Source organism: Podarcis bocagei (assembly GCF_964188305.1).
Source record: "Podarcis bocagei genome assembly, chromosome: 5".
Lineage (NCBI taxonomy): Eukaryota > Metazoa > Chordata > Lepidosauria > Squamata > Lacertidae > Podarcis > Podarcis bocagei.
In genome coordinates, this window is record NC_138129.1 from 79,975,812 (window position 1) to 79,995,378 (window position 19,567).

Sequence of the window (19,567 nt, forward strand, 5' to 3'; positions counted from 1 at the left end):
CAGCATACTCTGAATCTTTACTCTGTTACTGGAGTGAGTGCTGTCTGTCAGGATCAGTCTGGTCTTCACCCAAGAGCCTCCTGTTGTGTGAATGGCTGTCTCTTGGGGCTAGCCTCCCTCTTTCCATCCTATTGGTTTTCTCTGCCCAGGCTATAAATGTTTCTAGGTCTTTGTCTAGGTCCTTCTGTCCTGGGGTTGACCCTCCCATATTACATTTGTTTGGACCTGCTGACTAGCATCTACATAGGGGACCTTTTTTAGCCCAAGGTCCCATTCTGGCCCAACTTCCAGGGACCACAATGGCACTGGTGAGCAGGGCAAGCAGGCCAACTCCTGTCCTCCATGCAAACAAGCAAAAGCACAAGTTCAAGCACTCATTCTAGCCTGGCATAAAGGAGACTGCAAAGTAGAGCCAGTAAAGTATGGCCTGGGGAGAGTCCGAAGGGCCAGACAGAGAGGGTTCAAAGGCTGCATTTGGTTCCCCATTCATGGCTTAGGCCATGAATCTGGGATCTGCCTCGTTCTCCATCTGAATCCTGTTTTGAACCGAGCCCTCTGCCTGCTCAGCTGTCTAGTGATGCTACTCTCAGAAATACTGTTAATACACAGGAGCATGGTTCCTGCTCCTACGTAGCCAAAGGGCATCCCTGTAGCTGTCAGGCATAAACATTTCCTTAGACTTGCTGTGGTGGGATGCTGAGAAACCACTTGGGGAACTGAAAAAAGAAGGAAGGGTAGATTAACTGATCAGATGTCCTACATCAGAGACATGTAGAAGGGTGTACTAGCCTCTGAAGCAATAATTTCGTTGTGGAAAATGCATTCCGAAGTAATTTTGGTGCCAAAAATAAAACAGAGCACCCTGCTTCCAAGTATGTAATTATGCACTAACCATAGCTAAGGTATTATCTTCAACCAAAATGCTAATGTTTACAGCTTCTTTATGTATGCTCCGTGGTCCGCCCCCTTAGTCTTTCAGTTTTTCTCATTCTGTTATTACTTCTGCTTTTTAACAGTCTCAGGTGCCAAATGAAAAATTCAAAAGTAAAAGGTGTGTTGGAAATGAAACGTCCGACATTCTATCAGGATTGTTTGATTAGTGGGATGCCTCTATGAATGTTTAAGACAAATATTTTGAGAATTAGTTGTACATATACAAAGTTGTATATGTTTTGAGAACTAGTTGTACATATACAAACTTTTTGGGAAGGCTGAAGCTCAGGGGTAGAGCATCTGCTTTGCTTGCAAAAGGTTAAAAGTTCAGTCCCCAGCATCTTCAGGTAGGGCTGGGAAGGACACCTTGTCTGAAACCCTGGAGGGCCACTGCCTGTGAGTGTAGACCAGCGATGGCCAAACTTGCCCCCCAGCTGTTTTTGGACTACAACTCCCATCATCCCTAGCTAACAGGACCAGTGGTCAGGGATGATGGGAATTGTAGTCCCAAAAGAGCTGGAGGGCCAGGTTTGGCCATCACTGATGTAGACAGTGTCTAAGGTAGATGGACCAACGGTCTGAATTTGTAAAAGACAAGCTGCTTGTGTTCCTATATGAGCTTGTCTTCTTGGAAGTTGGCATAATGTATTAGCGAGACCCTTCTGGTGTAATTAATTTCTAAATATCAGAACTCACACATGGTCACTATTTCCTAAAAGAATTAACTTTAGTGCATTGGTTTGCTGTAAGGATAGTCTGTACAAGGATTTAAAGGATGTGTTTTTTTAAAGCTGTGTTACTGAAACATGATTGTACAGATGTAATTGTACTTTAATTGTTTTTTATCAAACAAATAACATGAAGTTGCCTGATTCTTTTATGCAAGACTTGCTTTGGAAATGATACATATCTTAAGCAAAACAGTGGAACTGAAAGGCCTATCCAGGTTTAGTTAAAACATTCCCACAATGTAGTCCAAATGTTGAGTAACTCCACAGAAATGAAAGACTGGATGTCAAAATAAATTAGTATGCGTATGCGCTTATGGATCAGCTTTCCACTTTATGGCCACATCCTTCAAGGACTCTTCTTAGTTTTAACTAGAGCTAAAGACACAAGATGGTTTTACTCACGGTTAATGAGTTCTGTATAACTACCTATAGGTTTCCTTAGCACACATCCTGTTTTTATGGGAACAACATTTCAGAGGATATAGATAAAGGTTGTAAATATTTGGGGTGTCATTGTACTGTAGGAAGCTCAACAGTTAAAAACTTCTAAGCCTTTTTGTCAGGAAATTAATTCAGAGGGCTAAAAAACAGTAATAGGATATTCTCAGCAGAGGCAAAATACATGAATAAAAGATAAACATAACTCTGAAAAACTTAAGAGCAGTTCCTTTGTTTATATAATGTGATGATGATGATATTGTATAACTGTCAATAACATAAAAACTTTTTACTTATCATCTCTGTGGATTTTATCCAATAATAGTCCTCCTCGGAGTTCACCCATTGAAATTAAAGGACATCACTAATTTAGCACACTTTAGCAATTTGGTCTATTCTGGGTTTGTCTTAGCTGGATACCACATTATAGTTTTTGTTCAACATTCAGAGTGTTGTTCAGTCTTCTTGAGGTCTCCATCCAGAACTATACATGGAATAGAAAGTGTGCAGCCAGATTAGGGAGGAAAGGTGATTGTTGCAGATGTAGCTGCTTTCACAATTTACCATAATTATATTAAGTTTTAAAACCATCTGCTTGAAAGGAAAGGGAGCTCAAGAATGAGATTGTGATTCCTTAGTACATTTGCAAATTAGTAAGAATTATAGCACAATCCTGTACATGTCTGCTTAAAACACTGAGTTCGGTTGGGCTTACTCCTACGTATTTTTTTTGCTGTTCTGCATGGATACTCTCCCAGAATACTTGTATTTTCCTACATAAGGGATTGCAACTTTAAATCATAAAAATAGCTGTCCATGAGGCGAAGAAAAGCCAGAGACATTCAATGCCAATGGGTAGAAATGTATTTTGTAGACTGATGACACAGGTTTGCTAGCCTCTGCCTTAGAAATATGGTCTTCATCTATGTCTCAAATTTTGGGTGGACATTTTTGCATAAGCATCTTGGACCCTGGTCCAGGTCTGAAAGGTCAAATTCTTGTGGATTCCAGTAATACCTTGTACCGAACCTCTGTGGAAAGAAGAAAGAGACTATTACTCTCAGGCAAGCTAGTTTGATAATGGGGTGGGAGGGAGCATTGTTTATTTACATTTTGCTCTGTTGTTGTTGTTATAATTATATATTAAAATATAATAAAAATCATAGCTGTTTGCTCATAGAAATCACTTGAAAAGCTGTGAGAAGGAAAAGACTCCAGAAATAACGCTTTTCTCCTCTTGCATGAATGGTTTGGATAAAGGCTGGAAACCTGGCAGCCTACAGGCAGAATTCAATCCTCAGAAGGCTGTCATCTGGTCCCTGCGGTGGTGTTCAGGATTCAGAGGCCATCCTCCCCCCGCCCCCAATACTGCCATTGCTGCAACATTTTCAATTAAGGTTTGGTGGCAATTATGTAATTTTCCAGTCTGTGTCTGCTGGCTGGTATATTAATTGTTAATTTGGAAGGGAGGTGAGGAGGAACTATCTGCCATCTGCAATATTAAATTTTTGGCTAGGTGATCCTCAGGGTCCCTTCCAGCTCTACAAATCTACGATTTGTTCATTTGTTTTATGATTTGTATGGATTTCACCAGAAGTGAAGCTGCTCCTGAAGGTTTTCAGAAAGAGGCAGGTTCACTTGTTTGTTAGCCTGTTTCATGAAATTTTGCTGCAGCTTCCTGCAAATGTGGCTGTCTGTAAATATGATATCTGGCGTTACTAGCCATTTCCTTCGAGCATACTTAACAGACCCAAAGAGCAGTGTTAACCAAGGATCCAGGTTCTTTTGCATACAGGAGTGGACTTTTGTAGAAGATCTGTGTGCCCTAAATTTTCTTACTGGACTCTATTATGCACGAAAGGGGTCTGAGCCCATTTGCAAGACCTCTGAATGAACTCCATTCATTTGGTGTGCTTGGAAGTGGCCATTCAGACACAAAGAGACACAATAGCTACAACCTAATTTCCTTGGCACCGACACCAGCTTATTAAAAGGGAAGAGTTTGTTATGAAAAAAAAAGTGTAGTAGCTTTTCTATGGTACGTAGTTATATAATTCAACATTCCATTAATATCTCCATGGTGTAATTATATAAGCACATTCATTTCCTTACATGTCTGTAGTGTGTTGGTTCTGGATACTTCCTAACTTCCTTGGTAACATTTAAATACAGTTGTAGCATGTATCATTATATAGAAATACAATTTGTGCATTTTAATATGGAACACATCCTGTCAGTGTTGAATTTACTATTTTCCTGGCAATCATTCTTAAGTTGTCATTGCAAGTAGTCATGATAAATAATGACATGAAGGCACAGTTGGCTAGATTGTTCAGAATGTAATAAAATAAATTACCAAAATGTAAGGCTAACCTGTACAAATATTTAATTGCTTAGAATGTATCATATTGATTGCCACTTCAGCACTTGAACGAGGGCTATGACCTTAGTGTTGGAATTCCAGGAAGGCATGTTAGAATAAATAGTGTAAGGGTAGAAAAATGGTAAGTAATTAAATCTAAGGACCATGTAATTAGGAAGCAACACTATCCCAAGGAGGTCTCGGGCTAGCAAGGTCTCTCCTGCTAACTCCAGTGTTGAGGGTAGTTTTGTGTGCACAATGGATTCAAAGTGTATGTGTGTGTTATGGGTGGGACCAGTTGTGAAGTTGCTCCATCCATCTCTATGGGGGAAGTTCCAAAGTCTGGGAGGAGCCACCAAGAAGACCCTGTTCCATGGCCATATCAAGCATGTCTGTGAGGGTGGCGGGACTGAGAGAAGGGCCTTCCCCAAAGATCTCAAAAATCGGGCAAGTTTCCCTAAGGGGATGTGGTTTTTCAGACAGCTTGGACTTAAGCTGTTTAGGGCTTTATAGGTCATAACCACCACTTTAAATAGTGTCCGGAAACGGACCAGTAGCCAGGGAGCTATTGTAGCAAGAGAGTTGCATGCTCCCTTGCATTTGTATATCTTTGCATTTGTTTTAAGACGTTTAGGGAAGTTTTTAATATTTAATTCTGTATTGTTTTTAACACTCGATTGGGAGCTGCCCAGAGTGGCTGGGGAAACTCCGCCAGATGGGCGGGGTATAAATAATACATTCTTATTATTATAATTATAGTAAGACACTGGTTAAAGGGAAGAAAACAATTTTTTAAAAAGACATGTTAGTAAACTATATAGCTGAGATATCTCATTTGCCCTCACTGTAGTATTTTACTTTTCAGCCTGCAGGAGGAGAGGGGAGATTACTTAATGCAAACTACAGATGACTAAAAGCATTGTTAATACAGAGAAGGATCAGGAAGCTATACAGAGTGAACTAAACAATCTCAGGAACTGGGGCAGTAGAACAAAATGTACTAAGGTTATGAGAACAAAATTAACCCACGTGACCATCTCTCTGGGCTCGTTCAAATGGCAGAAAATATCTACATGATGGTGTATGTGGAAAATGATCATGGGGAGAATGATGTTTGAACTGGGCAGGGTACATGGTGAGCGACCAGCCATAGGCTTGATTGTAGTTGCTGCCAGGAAGAATGGAAGAGCCTTCGCAGTATGTGGTATTTTTCTATCACATTCAAGGGTGCAAGATTGCATGGAGAATTTCAGAAGCGCACGCGCAAGTTTTAGCATGTACTAAAAGACTGCAAGAAGATCAAACCTATCCATTCTGAAGGAAATCAGCCCTGAGTGCTCACTGGAAGGTCAGATCGTGAAGCTGAGGCTCCAATACTTTGGGCACCTCATGAGAAGAGAAGACTCCCTGGAAAAGACCCTGATGTTGGGAAAGATGGAGGGCACAAGGAGAAGGGGACAGCCAAGGACGAGATGGTTGGACAGTGTTCTCGAAGCTAAGTCATAAGTTAGCATGAGTTTGACCAAACTGCGGGAGGCAGTGGAAGACAGGAGTGCCTGGTGTGCTCTGGTCCATGGGGCCACGAAGAGTCGGACACGACTAAATGACTAAACAACAACAAAAATATATATAAGGCCCCACAGAACTAGCATATCGAATGGGTGAGCTTGGAAACTTAGTGTAGAGCTGACTGAAGGCTGAGATTTGAGTGGGCTCTTCCTTGAGTTGTTGTGCTGGTAGGCAGATGGGCGGTAGGCAGGAAAAAACAGCTATCCAGAAATTATGAGATAAACGCCGGCCCTGCTGTACCCACAAGGGTACATGCTCTTTATCTTGCAGTCCACCTGCTAATTGCTCTTCCGGCTAATCCATTTCCTCTCCTGTTGGCTTGCGTACTGTGCAATTTGCTTGCATATTGTCACCTTACCACCATGCATCTAGGCTGCCAGGAACATCATTCCTTATTCAGAGCCCTTAAAATCACTTGCATTCTTGGGTTTGCAAACAATGTTTTCCTGCTCTTAAGAACCAGAGCATTGTATGTGTTTTGCAACGCTTTATGTTTTAAAAATACAAGTTTCTAGCTCTTATGATTGCAGAAGAGAGGTTCAAAATGTCACAATGACTTTCAGTTCCTTTTGTTTTTCCTTCCTTTGTTGACAGTTCTCAGCTGTTTGAAAACATGAATAATGAAAAAAGCATAAGTTTTGCAGAACTAACAAAATGGACGCACATCTGTGCAACAGAACTTGGATTTTTGGTAGGCGGAAGAAAACCTTAAAAACAGCACATGAGTTGAATTGGATACTTGCTACTATAATTTCATTTGCACTGTTGTTGGAAATGAATTGACCGTGGCTCCTAGTCTGCCTATGTGCTTTCCCGCTCCACTTTAGAGGCATGGGGTATGTGTAGGTTTTTCTGGTAAAAAAGGTGTAACCCTACCCTCACTAGTTTTCTCTGTGCACTATAGATAGATTCTTTGAATGAAACCATGCCTTCCCACAACTTGCTCATACTTCTAAACTTTCTAGGTTTGTAGTGTTGTGGAAATCTAGACACTTTCAGTCTTTCTCATATGGGAGTGGTTTATACAGGCATGTTAATCATCAGGTGGTGATTTGTGTGTGTAAATGGATTGTCCACAGACCTAAAACTATAGATGGAATTGTCATTTCCGTCAGTGCAGCCCTGTTCAGGGAAGTTTTTAATGTGTGACATTTTGATGTATTTTTAATCTTTGTTGGAAGCCGCCCAGAGTGGCTGGCGAAACCCAGCCAGATGGGCGGGCTACAAATAATAAATTATTATTATTATTATTATAATGTCACCTCATTGGAATCCGTTGAAACACTCAGCTGCCAATCATCAACAGATGAGCAATTCAAATGAATTTTGCCCAGTGCATATCACAATTGCAGCATAGTTTGCCACAGAGAAAGCAAACCGCATGTTTCCTTCCTGCGTGGAAAGCAAAGGCCGGCAGAAGCTATTGGGGGTGGGTTGAGTTTATCTATCAGATCAGTCAAACTCAAAACTCTGTTGGATCCCTTTCACACAAACGTCTCACATGGAAAGGCACATCACGGGGTATGCCTTCTTAGCAGAAGCTGAATTTTCAGTGTAGGATGCAAAGAAAGTCATACATCAATACTACTAGATTTCATCTAGTAATGAGGCACCTTAGACCTGTTTTGACTGACAACATTCCACACTGCAAGCACAATCCATGTAAAATAAATTATTTCGCACTTCCCAATGAAACCTGGAAACCACAGACAGGAAGCTAGACAGCTTTCATAGAGAATCGTCAGCTCCCTTGCAAAATTTGCAGGTTGTGAAGTGTGATGTAACTTAACAGCGGTGGTGACAGATGTGCCCAAAATAATGAAATACAGGATTTTATCCCTGGGTATCAATTTTTAACTTGATCTATTTTCATTTTATTTTCGTTTCACTTGTTATATGTTGCATCCCAGCGATGTGGGCTTTTCCAGATTTTTTTGTGTTGGAAAAAATTCTGGAATTGAGGTAATTGGCATGGGGGGGGGGATCAGTGGCACCAGAAAATCTTATACGAGTGATCTGGTTTTTCGTGTTTACTTTTACTTGCATTTAGTAAACAAAGCTAAAAACTCTCAAACTGCCAGGCTTGCCTAACAGTTATTTGCAGTTGGCCTCCTTTCATTCTTGCTAATGGACATATGCAATGGAAGATTTTCAGTGGGAAAAGAAAACACTGAAAATATTTCCACCCCACGTCACTGTTGCAGTCCTATTTGAAATACAAAAAACGTATTCATAAAATAATGGAAATTTTGCCATTTGTGTTTTCAAGGAACATCCCATTATGGTGGCTACTCCCATGATGCTGTGGTGTATGCGCTTCAGAAATGTGGCATTCGTCATATTGACACGGCAAAGAGATATGGCTGTGAATCGCTCCTGCAGAAGGCCATCAAGGAGAGTGGTGTAAAACGGGAGGATCTCTGGATCACTACCAAACTCTGGCACACAGACTATGGCTATGAGAACACTAAACAAGCCTGCTTAGAGTCCTGCAAGAGACTTGGTGTTGAGTATCTAGGTATGGCATTTCTCCCCCTAATTCTCTTTGCAGTATCCTGTTAGGAAATCTGGATTAATATTTAGCAGGTGCATTTCTTGCTCAGCTGGTGTCCTTGCAGCAAAATGCTTTTACCAAACCTCTTATATTAAACTTAGGCTTTTCGTCATGGACAGGTTTCTTTGTCATGGCAAAGAGCTTAGGAGTGGGCTGTGGGATCATGCGCTGGTTCTTCACAGCCTCTCAAAGCTAATTCTTCACGTGTCCCTTAACTGTAAATATGCTAGAGAAGCATTAGTGATAGTCAGTGCTACTTTTCTAGGAGAAGAAGTGCTGAAACTCACCGTGAACGCCTTCCTTGTTCTCTTAGAGTAGCAATGGTGCCCACCTGAGAGGTGCCACAATGTTTTCCAGTGAGTTCCAGCTGAAAAAGCCCTGGTGATAGGTAAGACTAACCTGATTCCCACCATAACCAGCTCTTGAAGACAGCTAAGTGGGGAACCCACTTAGCCTTAACCATTGTTGACATCAATGGTTGAGGCAGAAGGGAAGGATTCAGTCTGGGGGAATGTGTGTTCTGTGTCCAGTACCCAACCACTTTACCATGGTTAAGATATTGCCCCGGTTACATCAGCACTGGCTCCTAGGAAGAAAACTGGCAGTGTGTCATGACCCAGAATCCCGACACTTGTGTTTGTCTGCAGTGCTGTTGCAATAGCTCTGCAGAAGTAAGTTCACAATGACACAGCATCTCCTCTTGTTACTTCCTTAAATTTTGTTGTTGCTCTTTGAACACTTGCATTTTGTTTGGGGGATTTCTTCAAAGATGCCTCATCATCTTTGGATCTGCTGCTTCAGAAGTATTTCCATGCAAAAATATATCCCCCCACCCCCCCACCCCCCGGATGGCAGAAGTTGTCTTTGAGCCAGCTGCCCAATAGAACCTTAAGGAGCATGTGCCTTGATACCTGGTTTAAAACAGAGGCAGCCAATGTGATGTGGCTTGACTACAACTCCCAGTGCCCCTGACTATTGGCCATACTGGCTGGAGCTGATTGGAGATGTAGTCTAGCAACGTTTGGAAGGGAGGTCTAAAGGCTTTCTGCTTGCACTTTCCCAGTTAAGGATGAGCTGGTTTCCTCCCATCACCATTGCTTCAGGAGAAGTTACGGATGGCCACTTAACTTGTTCATGAGTGTTTCAAAGTACAGTGTTCTTAATTGCTCTGTCCAACAATTGTGACCTACCTGCCACAGTAAAACTGTGTTTTCTGGTGGTTTGCAGTTCACATAGCCATGTCCTCCATAGTGGTTTCAAAATAACTTGCCTTGCCAATCTGCCATCTCGGGCAACACAAGAGGCAAAAGCTACTGAAAAATTCTCCCCAAGTCCCATTAGGATGAATAGGAGCTGCATAAAGATATGTTTATCCTCACTTGCTGTGCAATATGAACTGTGACTTATGCACCCCAGTGGCTTTGTAGATAGTGAGGGGGTGCCACCTGCCCTTAGTTTGGATGCATCAGTGAGGTGCATTAAGGCATTACTGCATGCAAGCTCAAATAAGGTGCGTGACAAGTATTGAGGCACAGGATGCCTTTAAAAAACAGCTTCCTCCCCCCTCATAGTGTAGCCCTCTTCAAGCTGGGTTGCATTTTTTAATAGGACTTGCAACTCACCTTGCTTCCTCCCTTCCTGCTAGATCCCTTCCACTCCTATTCTTATCTTGGGAAATGGAAGAGAAGTAGTTGGCAGCAGAGGACATGAGAATGGATTAGGAGTGCCTCTGCAGGGACTCTCCTTGGCAGCACATGACACACGGTGCGCCTGATTTCTGACTACAAACCACATGATCCTTGGCAGCCAAGGAGAGACTTCCAAGGCGGAGGACTTTCAGGGGCAATTGGAGCAGGTGGGGGTATCTGCAGAAATTGGATTAAAAACAAACAAACAAACAAACACCAAATCTCCAATCATTTGAACTGTAAGATCTCAAGAATTCATTTGCTTACCTGTTAATTATCATAATGCACAATCTACCAGGGGATAATTCCTGAGCTAAAAGGAGTGTCCACTTCAGCAAATTGGCAGCCTCCAGTTGTACATTTGTGCAGAAACCTTTTGATCTCGGTGGGGTTTGGAACAGGGATCATTTCCAAATTGTTGGTACAAAATGGCAGGCTGCACTAAGATGTCTCCTGTCTAACATTGAGCTGCCGTGACACCTGGGCCCATGCTGACTTTTGCAGGTTTTCTCATTTCCTGATTTTGCATTTGAGTTTTTCTAAAGAACTGTGACTGCACGCAAAAGCCATCTGCAGGTTTGGTGTCCAACTCACGACCAATTACAGTGTCTTGTATTTAGCTGTGGAACAGGGCTTTAACAGATACATTCCACTCATTACATTGTGTGTGTGTGTGTGTGTTTGTGTGTGGACTATGATTTTCACTTTTTCCGTATAAGAGTTATGTTCTGATGGTGAGCATCCTAACTAAATCAATATGAAATTGCAGAAATATAAAATCTCTGGCTTTGGCTTTAGAGGCTGCATACTATGGGATTTGTTTGGAAAGTTCATTGCAGATAACTCTCCATCACTCTGACTATGGTCAGTGCTTTGCTGAATGTATAATCTGTTTTAGTCTCTCCCATGTGTGTTTTGACTCACTTTCTGGTCTTTGTTAGCAGCTTCCCTTTTACTCTTTTGGGAATTCGGATGGAATTGCAAATATTAGTTCCACTCACAAGCATGCTGGTGACTGCTAACGATGCAAAGTCAGCCTTGCATTTTGAATGGAACTTTTTCTTCTAAGCTTTTACGACTCCCGGGAAACGCACAACAACAGAAAATTAATGAGATGGCCATTGACTTGCAATAGCAGAATTGGCTGTATATCAAAATACCGTCTCAAAATACTGTATACATTGAGATGTGTTAGGTTATTTTGTGTTTTTGGCATTTGGTTCTGATTTGCCACAATGTAACATTAATTTGATCGCCTGTAGTGAGCAGAAGATGCGTGTCTGAATAATGTTGGCTTCCTTCTCACTTTTTGGTGCATAGCTGTTGTGTTGGGCTAAAAGCTACAGTACTTGCACAGTGAAATAGCATTTTTATTCTGCTGCATATAATACTGAGTCCAGGAAACACTTGAATCTTAAAGCTTAGTTTCAAATTAAAAAACCACCCTGAATGCTGGGGTTGAAAACATGTGGATATGATCCTTCTAAGGCTTGATTTCAGTAGGAGAGTTAAACATAATTCCTACTGGGATCAGTGGGACTTACAGTTCAATCCGACGTGTATTTACTTGGAAATAAGTTCCACTGAGTTCAGTGGATCATATTGCCGCATATGCATAAGTGTTGCAAAGTCGAGAATTGCTTAACTTTGTATAGAATCATGGTTTCCTTTTAAGGATTTTGGTTGGTTTGTATATTTATTTACTGTATTTTTATCCTGCTTTTCAGACAATTATTGCTCCGCAGAGGATAACCCACCTTTCAGGCTTTCAAAAGTGGCTTATAATAATAATAATAATAATTTATTATTTATACCCCGCCCATCTGGCTGGGCTTCCCCAGCCACTCTGGGCGGCTTCCAAAAGAATATTAAAATACTATAATACATCAAACATTAAAAGCTTCCCGAAACAGCAGTTGAAATAATACCTAAAAGGCAGCATTAAGAAGAACAAACAGAACAACATAGTGAACCCCAAAGGGCAACAAAAACAGCATATTAACCTGCAGCAGGACTCTTTTCAAAGCCTGTTCATAGCATAAAGCAGAATTGAAATTATCATTTTGGTCAGTGGTGCTAGAGGCAATTCTCAGTTGACTTCCTGTACAGTGGTGCCTCGCAAGACGGAATTAATTCGTTCCGCGAGTTTTTTCGTCTAGCGAATTTTTCGTCTTGCGAAGCACGGTGTCGGAAAAGTTTTGGAAAAGCTTCAAAAATCACCAAAGTCTTCGAAAACCTCAAAAAAGGCTACCACACTGCGTTCTATGAGTTGCTCCTCGAAGTCAAGTCGCAACTGCATTAACGGTGTTAAGAAAAAGGAAACAAACTTGCAAGACGTTTTCGTCTTGCGAAGCAAGCCCATAGAGAAATTCGTCTTGCGAAGCAGCTCAAAAAACGCAAAACCCTTTCGTCTAGCGAGTTTTTCGTCTTGCGAGGCATTCGTCTTGCGGGGCACCACTGTACTCGGGTGTGCATCCTTTAGCGGTCCCTTAGCTGCTGTCAAGTCTGAACAGTAGCTGCGTGCACTTTTTTAATGTGCTCCCCTTTTATTTTAACAGTGGGATCGCTTATATTTGAATTATTTCTAAAGAGGAGCGCGGACACAGATATCCACACCATTCATTCTTGATGGAATGTATGCATATGTCATAATTGCTAGACATATGAGAGGGCAAAAAGTCAAGAGAAGTGGCCCCTCCTTTTTTTTTTTAAAGACAAAAATATATATTTTTAATGCTGTTTGCTGAGGTTGCACATTAAGCCACTCCAAATGATGACTAGGCATTTGCTCACACTACTGCAGTGTCAGCAGCAGAACAGGATTCCATTCACTCCTCAGCTCAGTCCATCCATTTGTGCACGTGTCTTATTGCTATTAAAAGCATGATGGAACTCCTCCACCAGCTCTCATGTGACTAATGGGCTGTTTTTCCTATCTGGCGGTAAAGGGGGCATTATGAACTTTGCCCATAAGAAACAATGCATTGAAAATCTCTGGTCATCTCATTTGGGCCTCTGTGATCACGTGGGTAGAGGACTAGATTTGGACCTTGAGTTCACCTGTAAATTGGGTAGGTGGCTTTGGTCAACCCTCAGACCTTCACCAGTGAAAAGAGAAAAATAATAACGATTTGCTCATAGCTGTTAGGGTGAGCAAGGTGTAAGACTTGTTAAACACTCTCCTATTTATTAATTTGAAAAGCCAGTTCCTGACATTCCGTAACATGCTCCTGATGTTTCGCCATGCATTAACGCGACCACGAAATAGATCCCATGATGGGGATTTTATTTATTAATTATTTCAACTGTTTGTATACTCCTTAATCACATCTGTCTCTAAGCAGTGTACAAAGTACCCAATACAATAAGATTAAAATGTGTTAAAGCTGGGTTCATGCTACAAAACGACCACAAAACTTTGGCACCAGCTGGGAGGTTATCTTCAGTTTTGGGATTCATAGTTAATGAAGCTCCCAAGAAGATTCCCGGCTTGTTTTTTTCTGCCAGGTATTACAAGAAGATGGGGAGGGAGGGGTTTCTAAGCATGTAATATGTTCACCTTGGGACATCCAAAGTTGTGTCGCTTTGTTGTATAAATACTGCACAAATTATGACAATCTCTGGTGTGCCGGTGCCTGAAAGGACTTCTAAGGAACCCAACAAACTTGATGCTTAAGATACTCTCTGTTCTGCTGAGGTGAAGAGCCTCTTTGTACAGTAATTGAGCATGTGATTTTTACTGCCAGTATACTTCCCCTCACTTGTATATATTCACCCTGCAAAATGCAACTTGAATGTATGCACTGAAAGAACCAATGACGACCAAGATGCAGCTTGCATGCAGAATGATGGAGGCACTGATTCGAGGAAGGATGAAAGCTCCACATATTGGAACAGGCCATAGGTCTTGCAGTTCTCAGGGCTGCTAAGTCCTTCTGCTTGGGATGTTGCAGTTTCTCAAGCTCAGCACAAAACTGCTTTTGTATACTGCTTTTTGTCTGTGGGGTGGCTGTGTCTTTGAGCAACTAGGAAACTGGGCTTACCTGCATATTAAGGCTGCTTCACTGGAACTGTTGCACTGAAATTGCATTAAAACTAGCAGAGGTTGCACCATTCGGTGTTTTGTACTAGTGGTTCACAGGTGGAGACTGCAACTCCCCAATTCAGCAGCCGATTTACTTTTTCATTGAGAGCTTTATGGTTCTTTAAAATAAGTTTGGTGTGATTTGTTCATGAAAAGCAACATTGGATTTTCTTTCTTTTTTCTTTTTAGATCTTTACTTGGTGCATTGGCCTGACACGCACATCCCCGGTAAAAGCAATCGAGAAGTCAGAGCAGAGACCTGGCGAGCCATGGAAGAGTTGTATGAGAAAGGTGGGGTGACTTTGATAGTTGCTGCTGATTTTTTTCACAGTTGCAAAAGTGCAGAGAGTGTTACTGTTGGGATATCACGACACATAGAGGGGCATTTTACCATCTTTTCCTCTTGGGATATACCGTATTTTTCGCCCCATAGGGGGCACCATCCCATAGGACGCACCTAGGTTTTTTTGGGGGGGGGAGAAAGAAAAAAATTTATTTCCCCCCCAGGCGCGGGGCTGGCATGGGGGAAGCCCGAGCTTCCCCTGACCCCAGCCCCCAGAACAGCCTGCTATCCGCAAGCCTAGGGAGCCCGGCGCGAAGTCGCGCCGATCTCCCCAGGCTTGCGGAGAGGTGCGCGAAGCCCAAGCGCGCTCTTCAGCGCGTCCCAGGCTTTGGAATGCAGGCAGCTCTGCGCAGCAGTCGGGAGCCCAGCGCGACTTCGCTCCGGGCTCCGGAGGGCTGTGCAGAGCTGGGCGAAGCCCGGGGCTGCAGGCACCTCTGCGCAGCCGTCGGGAGCCCAGCGCGACTTCGCGCCGGGCTCCAGATGGCTGCGCGGAGCTGGGCGAAGCCCGGGGCTGCAGGCAGCTCCGTGCAGCCGTTGGGAGCCCAGCGCGACTTCGCTCAGGGCTCCCGAGGGCTGCACAGAGCTTCCTGAAGCCTGGAGAGCAAGAGGGGTCGGTATGCACTGACCCCTCTCGCTCTGCAGGCTTCAGCGAAAGCCTGCATTCGCCCCATAGGACGCACACACATTTCCCCTTCATTTTTGGAGGGGGAAAAGTGCGTCCTATAGGGCGAAAAATATGGTATCTTAGGGCAATCTGATGCATAGCTGTCAATGTTTCCCTTTTTTAAAGGGAAATTCCCCTATTCCGAATAGGATTCCTTGCAAGAAAAGGGAAAAGTTGACAGCTATGATCTGATGTCATTCATACCAGGCCTAGGAAGTGTCACAGAACAGTGCTCCACTCTGGAGTTTTGTTACCCTTTCCCTGCAATGCTTTTTAAACATCTGAACATTTAGCAATCCTGATGAACTTTGCTCCTTTCTTGGTCCAGTGAAGAAGAGGCCTAAAGATGGTCTTTTCAGAATAGGCCTCTATAAGATGGGGATGGTGGGAAAGAGAAGCAGCGTCGCTCTCCGGAGCTCTCTGGAAATGTCCAGTGGGGAGAAGGAGTGGGAAGAGATTGGGGATCGGAGGTGTCTGACGTGGGACAGGCCCAACACAGAGGGAAGTCGTGAGCAGGACCCATTGAAGGACTCTGACCCTGGAGTGGGACACAGCAGATTGGGAGGTGGTGACCTTGAGCCGAGGGGAAGGACCAAGTGGGTTATCAAGAGAACAGCCCACCTCAGTGTCATTGGATACCCCAAGTGTAGAGCCATAAATAAATCAGGACACAGTGTAATATGTAATTTGTTGTTGTTCATCTGAGGTTGTACAGTGTATCTTGGGTTACATACGCTTCAGGTTACACACTCCGCTAACCCAGAAATAGTGCTTCAGGTTAAGAATTTAGCTTCAGGATAAGAACAGAAATCGTGCTCCGGCTGCATGGCGGCAGCAGGAGGCCCCATTAGCTAAAGTGGTGCTTCAGGTTAAGAACAGTTTCAGGTTACGAACGGACCTCCGGAACGCATTAAGTACTTAACCTGAGGTACCACTGTATTTACCTAATTTTAAGACCTGCCAAGGAACAGAGGTTTGTTATTATGTCTTCATATGTAAAAACACAGAATTCAAAGAGGGTGTTCTTTCTTTTTCCTATGGCTGTAATAGGGGAGAGGAGGGACAACCTCAAGAAACGTTTTCCTAAACACCAGAGTCTTGTCGTTGTTTTCAAATGGAATTGAATGCCCAAAAAAGGCTAGGCCGCTGAACTGAAGTAGCTTTGTGTCATGGCATCAAACCTAAGTACTCTTGTTACAGTGGGTTTGTGGGTCTGGTTGCAGATTCTCAGAGCCTTACCAATACTGTTCAAAGCTGATACTAATTGGGACCAAGGAGCGCTTGTGGTGATGGTGGGGATATTATTGGTGTAACAATTTTCTGTTGGTGGTTTGGGGCAAGGGTTTTAGTTGACTGCCTGAACGAGGAATTGAAACTTGATTCTCTCTCTCCCCACCCCCCACCCCCAGGTTAATTAACTTACAAAGCATCTCTTTGGGAGATTTTTGAACTGAATCTCTCCCTCCCCCCCAAACTCGTGCCCCTCTTCTCTACTGTTTCCTTCATCATGTGCATTAATTTAACTTGGCTGTTTATCTGCACCTAGGCCGAGCGAAATGTCAGGAATTAAAACTGTATGTTAGTCACATCCTCGATTTATCACCCCTGCATGAAACTTCATTACAGAACCTATGGATGCCGAACACAATTTCCATCCTAAGCGACATTATTTAAATTAACGTCACGTAAATCTCATTCCAATTAAAGTAGCCTTTCTGTCCTGAGTCTTCTGTTATCTGGTCCATCGGCTCCTGCATCCCACAAATCACCCCTTTTCTGCCTCAAGCAATGCAGAAATTTTGAACCTCTGGCCATGTGTTTCTGAAGTGATATGCAAATGTTAATAAATTTGGAGGTTTATAGGCAGTACCCCATGAGGGAAGAAATGATTAAATAATTTGCTTGCATGGTTAACCACTAAAGTTTCAGTTGACACTCAGATAATGCTTAATCATCCCTTTTGACTTATGGTCCTGGCCTGGGGTTTAGAAGCAGTTTTTTTAAATAGCATTGTTCCTTCTAATTGTTCACTTATTTTCCTCATCTGAGTGCTTGTGTAGCGCTATAACCAAGCTTACATTCTAAACTTACTTACACCGGAGTAAGTCCTCTTTGACTTACAGTAGAACAACTTATGTGTACAGATGCACAGGATTGTGCTGTAAAAAGATAAGCTGGGAAGAACTTATTTCAGGTCTTGCCCCAGCTGTAGACTCAATTGGTAAGCCATACTGTCCAAACAACCAACCACCTCATGCAGGCCCAGTTATATCCGTATTTTATTCAGTACCTCAAACAAGGATTCAAACCTTTTTCACTGACCCTTTGAAAGCATACTGTAGAAGTGTGAACAATTAGCAAAATTAAAACACGTGGAGTTAGGAAAAAGAACACTGGAAGAGGAGGCATTTGATCAGGAGCAAAAATTACAAGACTGAGGGAAAGCAATGAAATGCATTTATTAAATCTGCTTGTTCCCGCTTTCTAGGTTTTTTATTTTATTTTTTAAAAAGACAGCAATAATCAACCACTATGGTTTATTACACAGTTGTTCTAGGACTTTATTTTGATTGACACAAAAACTGTGTTCTAAGCGTACGTTGTTGTTTTTTAAAGGGTTTTCCATTTGTTTATGCTCGAAAAGAATGGGGCATTCCAAGACCAGAATGAGAATGTGACTTAAGAGCCATAAAAGTTAATGGGAATGTTCTCTATAAAAGCTGCAATTCAAGCTATTTATAAGCGTCTCCCCTCGCGCCTGCCTGCTTGAGAAATTAGGGAAGATGGTCTTTGATAGCCTCTGAGGTTTTGGGATTTGTAATTTAAGCAATAGTTTAACCTTGGCGTGTAACAGCTGTGGCAGGAAGGAGGCACACAGGGGGAGGGACTTTAACCTCCCTCCACTCTGGTGTCCTTATAGCTAAGGCGCCTTTCTTGGACCATCAAGTCTGGTGAGTGGCCCAAACATGAACTTCCCTGCCTGCCCCTCAACCTCAAAAAGGTACCATTGGTGCCTTTTTGAGTACAGTGGAACCTCAGGTTGCGAACATGATCCGTGCGGAAGGCACGTTCGCAACCCGCAGAGTTTTCAACCCACAGTGCTGCGTCTGCGCACACGCATGACGCGATTTAGTGTTCCTGCGCATGCGCGAGCGCCGAAACCCGGAAGTAACCCATTCCAGTACTTCCTGGTTCGGCGCGGTCCGTAACCCGAAAACACGCAACCCGCAGCATTCACAACCCGAGGTATGACTGTACTTTACTCTCAGTGTTGGGCTACAAACCCACAGCCGCTGTTGGAGCTGCTCACTGTTGATGGGTTGTTGCAGAGAGAAAAACAGCAGGAATATAATCCAAAGGTTGCCCTATGGACATGGCTGCTGGGTTCTATTAATTGATTTTGTGGATTCTGACTATTTAAACAGGCCTGCACATTTGCTGGAAGACTGGGCTGTAAATACCCACAATAAACAGCAACAACTTGTGCTTTAATTTCTCGGCCGCTGTTGGGCGAGGGCGGTTTGGTATGGAAAGAGTTTCCTTGAGGTGCAGGCTTGTGAGATAGGCCAGTTTACTTTGAGTTGTCCTGTGTCCCCATTGTGGACGGGGCTGGGGTGGGGCGAAGTTTCATTTGATGCATGTCCCATTTCCTCTCCTGGGTCAGGAGGGCAAGGGACTGGCAGGGGAGGCTGCAGATGCTCATAAAAAAATTGATTTGAGCAGCCCAACTTATTTTGGAATTGAGCAATGGATGCTCGCTCATTCCTGTGAGGGAGCAGGGGCTTTTTTTTTGCCACAGGACTAACTTTTGAATTCCTTTTGCCTTTTTTTTTTTTAAAGTAACAGTACAATAGAGATTCATGTAGGTCAGAGCTTCCTCCTGTGGTTGGAGGTGGTTTATGAGTGATATCCGCTGCACCACACCCTGTTTGATCAGATAAGGGATGCTGTATGATGGTATCTCTTCAAGAAAACAAACTCAAGTCTCACGTGGCATTCATTTAAACAGTAATGATTTGCAAAGCAGCTTTAAAGAAGCATGACATGAAGCTACACATTTTTATAAGCAAAGATGCAGGTAATTAATTAAAAGATTTCTAAACAACTTTTCAGTGCGAATTGTCCAATTGGCACCTTTTACAACAATGTTTTTTTTTTAAAAAAAATACTTTTTATTTTTTTAAAAACAAGTTCTCTATAC

The 19,567-nt window shown here is 42.8% G+C and overlaps 1 protein-coding gene across 3 annotated transcripts in view; it reads left to right on the forward strand.

Moving 5' to 3' along the window:
• LOC308587417 (glyoxal reductase-like) overlaps positions 1-19,567 on the forward strand; it is a 66,981-nt gene that overhangs the window by 10,883 nt on the left and 36,531 nt on the right. For 2 of the 3 annotated variants that reach the window (XM_081195068.1, XM_081195067.1), the window contains exons 2-3: positions 8,303-8,551; positions 14,549-14,650. In XM_081195068.1, coding sequence (XP_081051194.1) covers positions 8,303-8,551; positions 14,549-14,650 — 351 coding nt within the window. Of the gene's footprint in view, positions 1-6,627; positions 6,725-8,302; positions 8,552-14,548; positions 14,651-19,567 lie in introns of those variants that run through there. The other variant, XM_081195069.1, reaches the window with a different exon arrangement.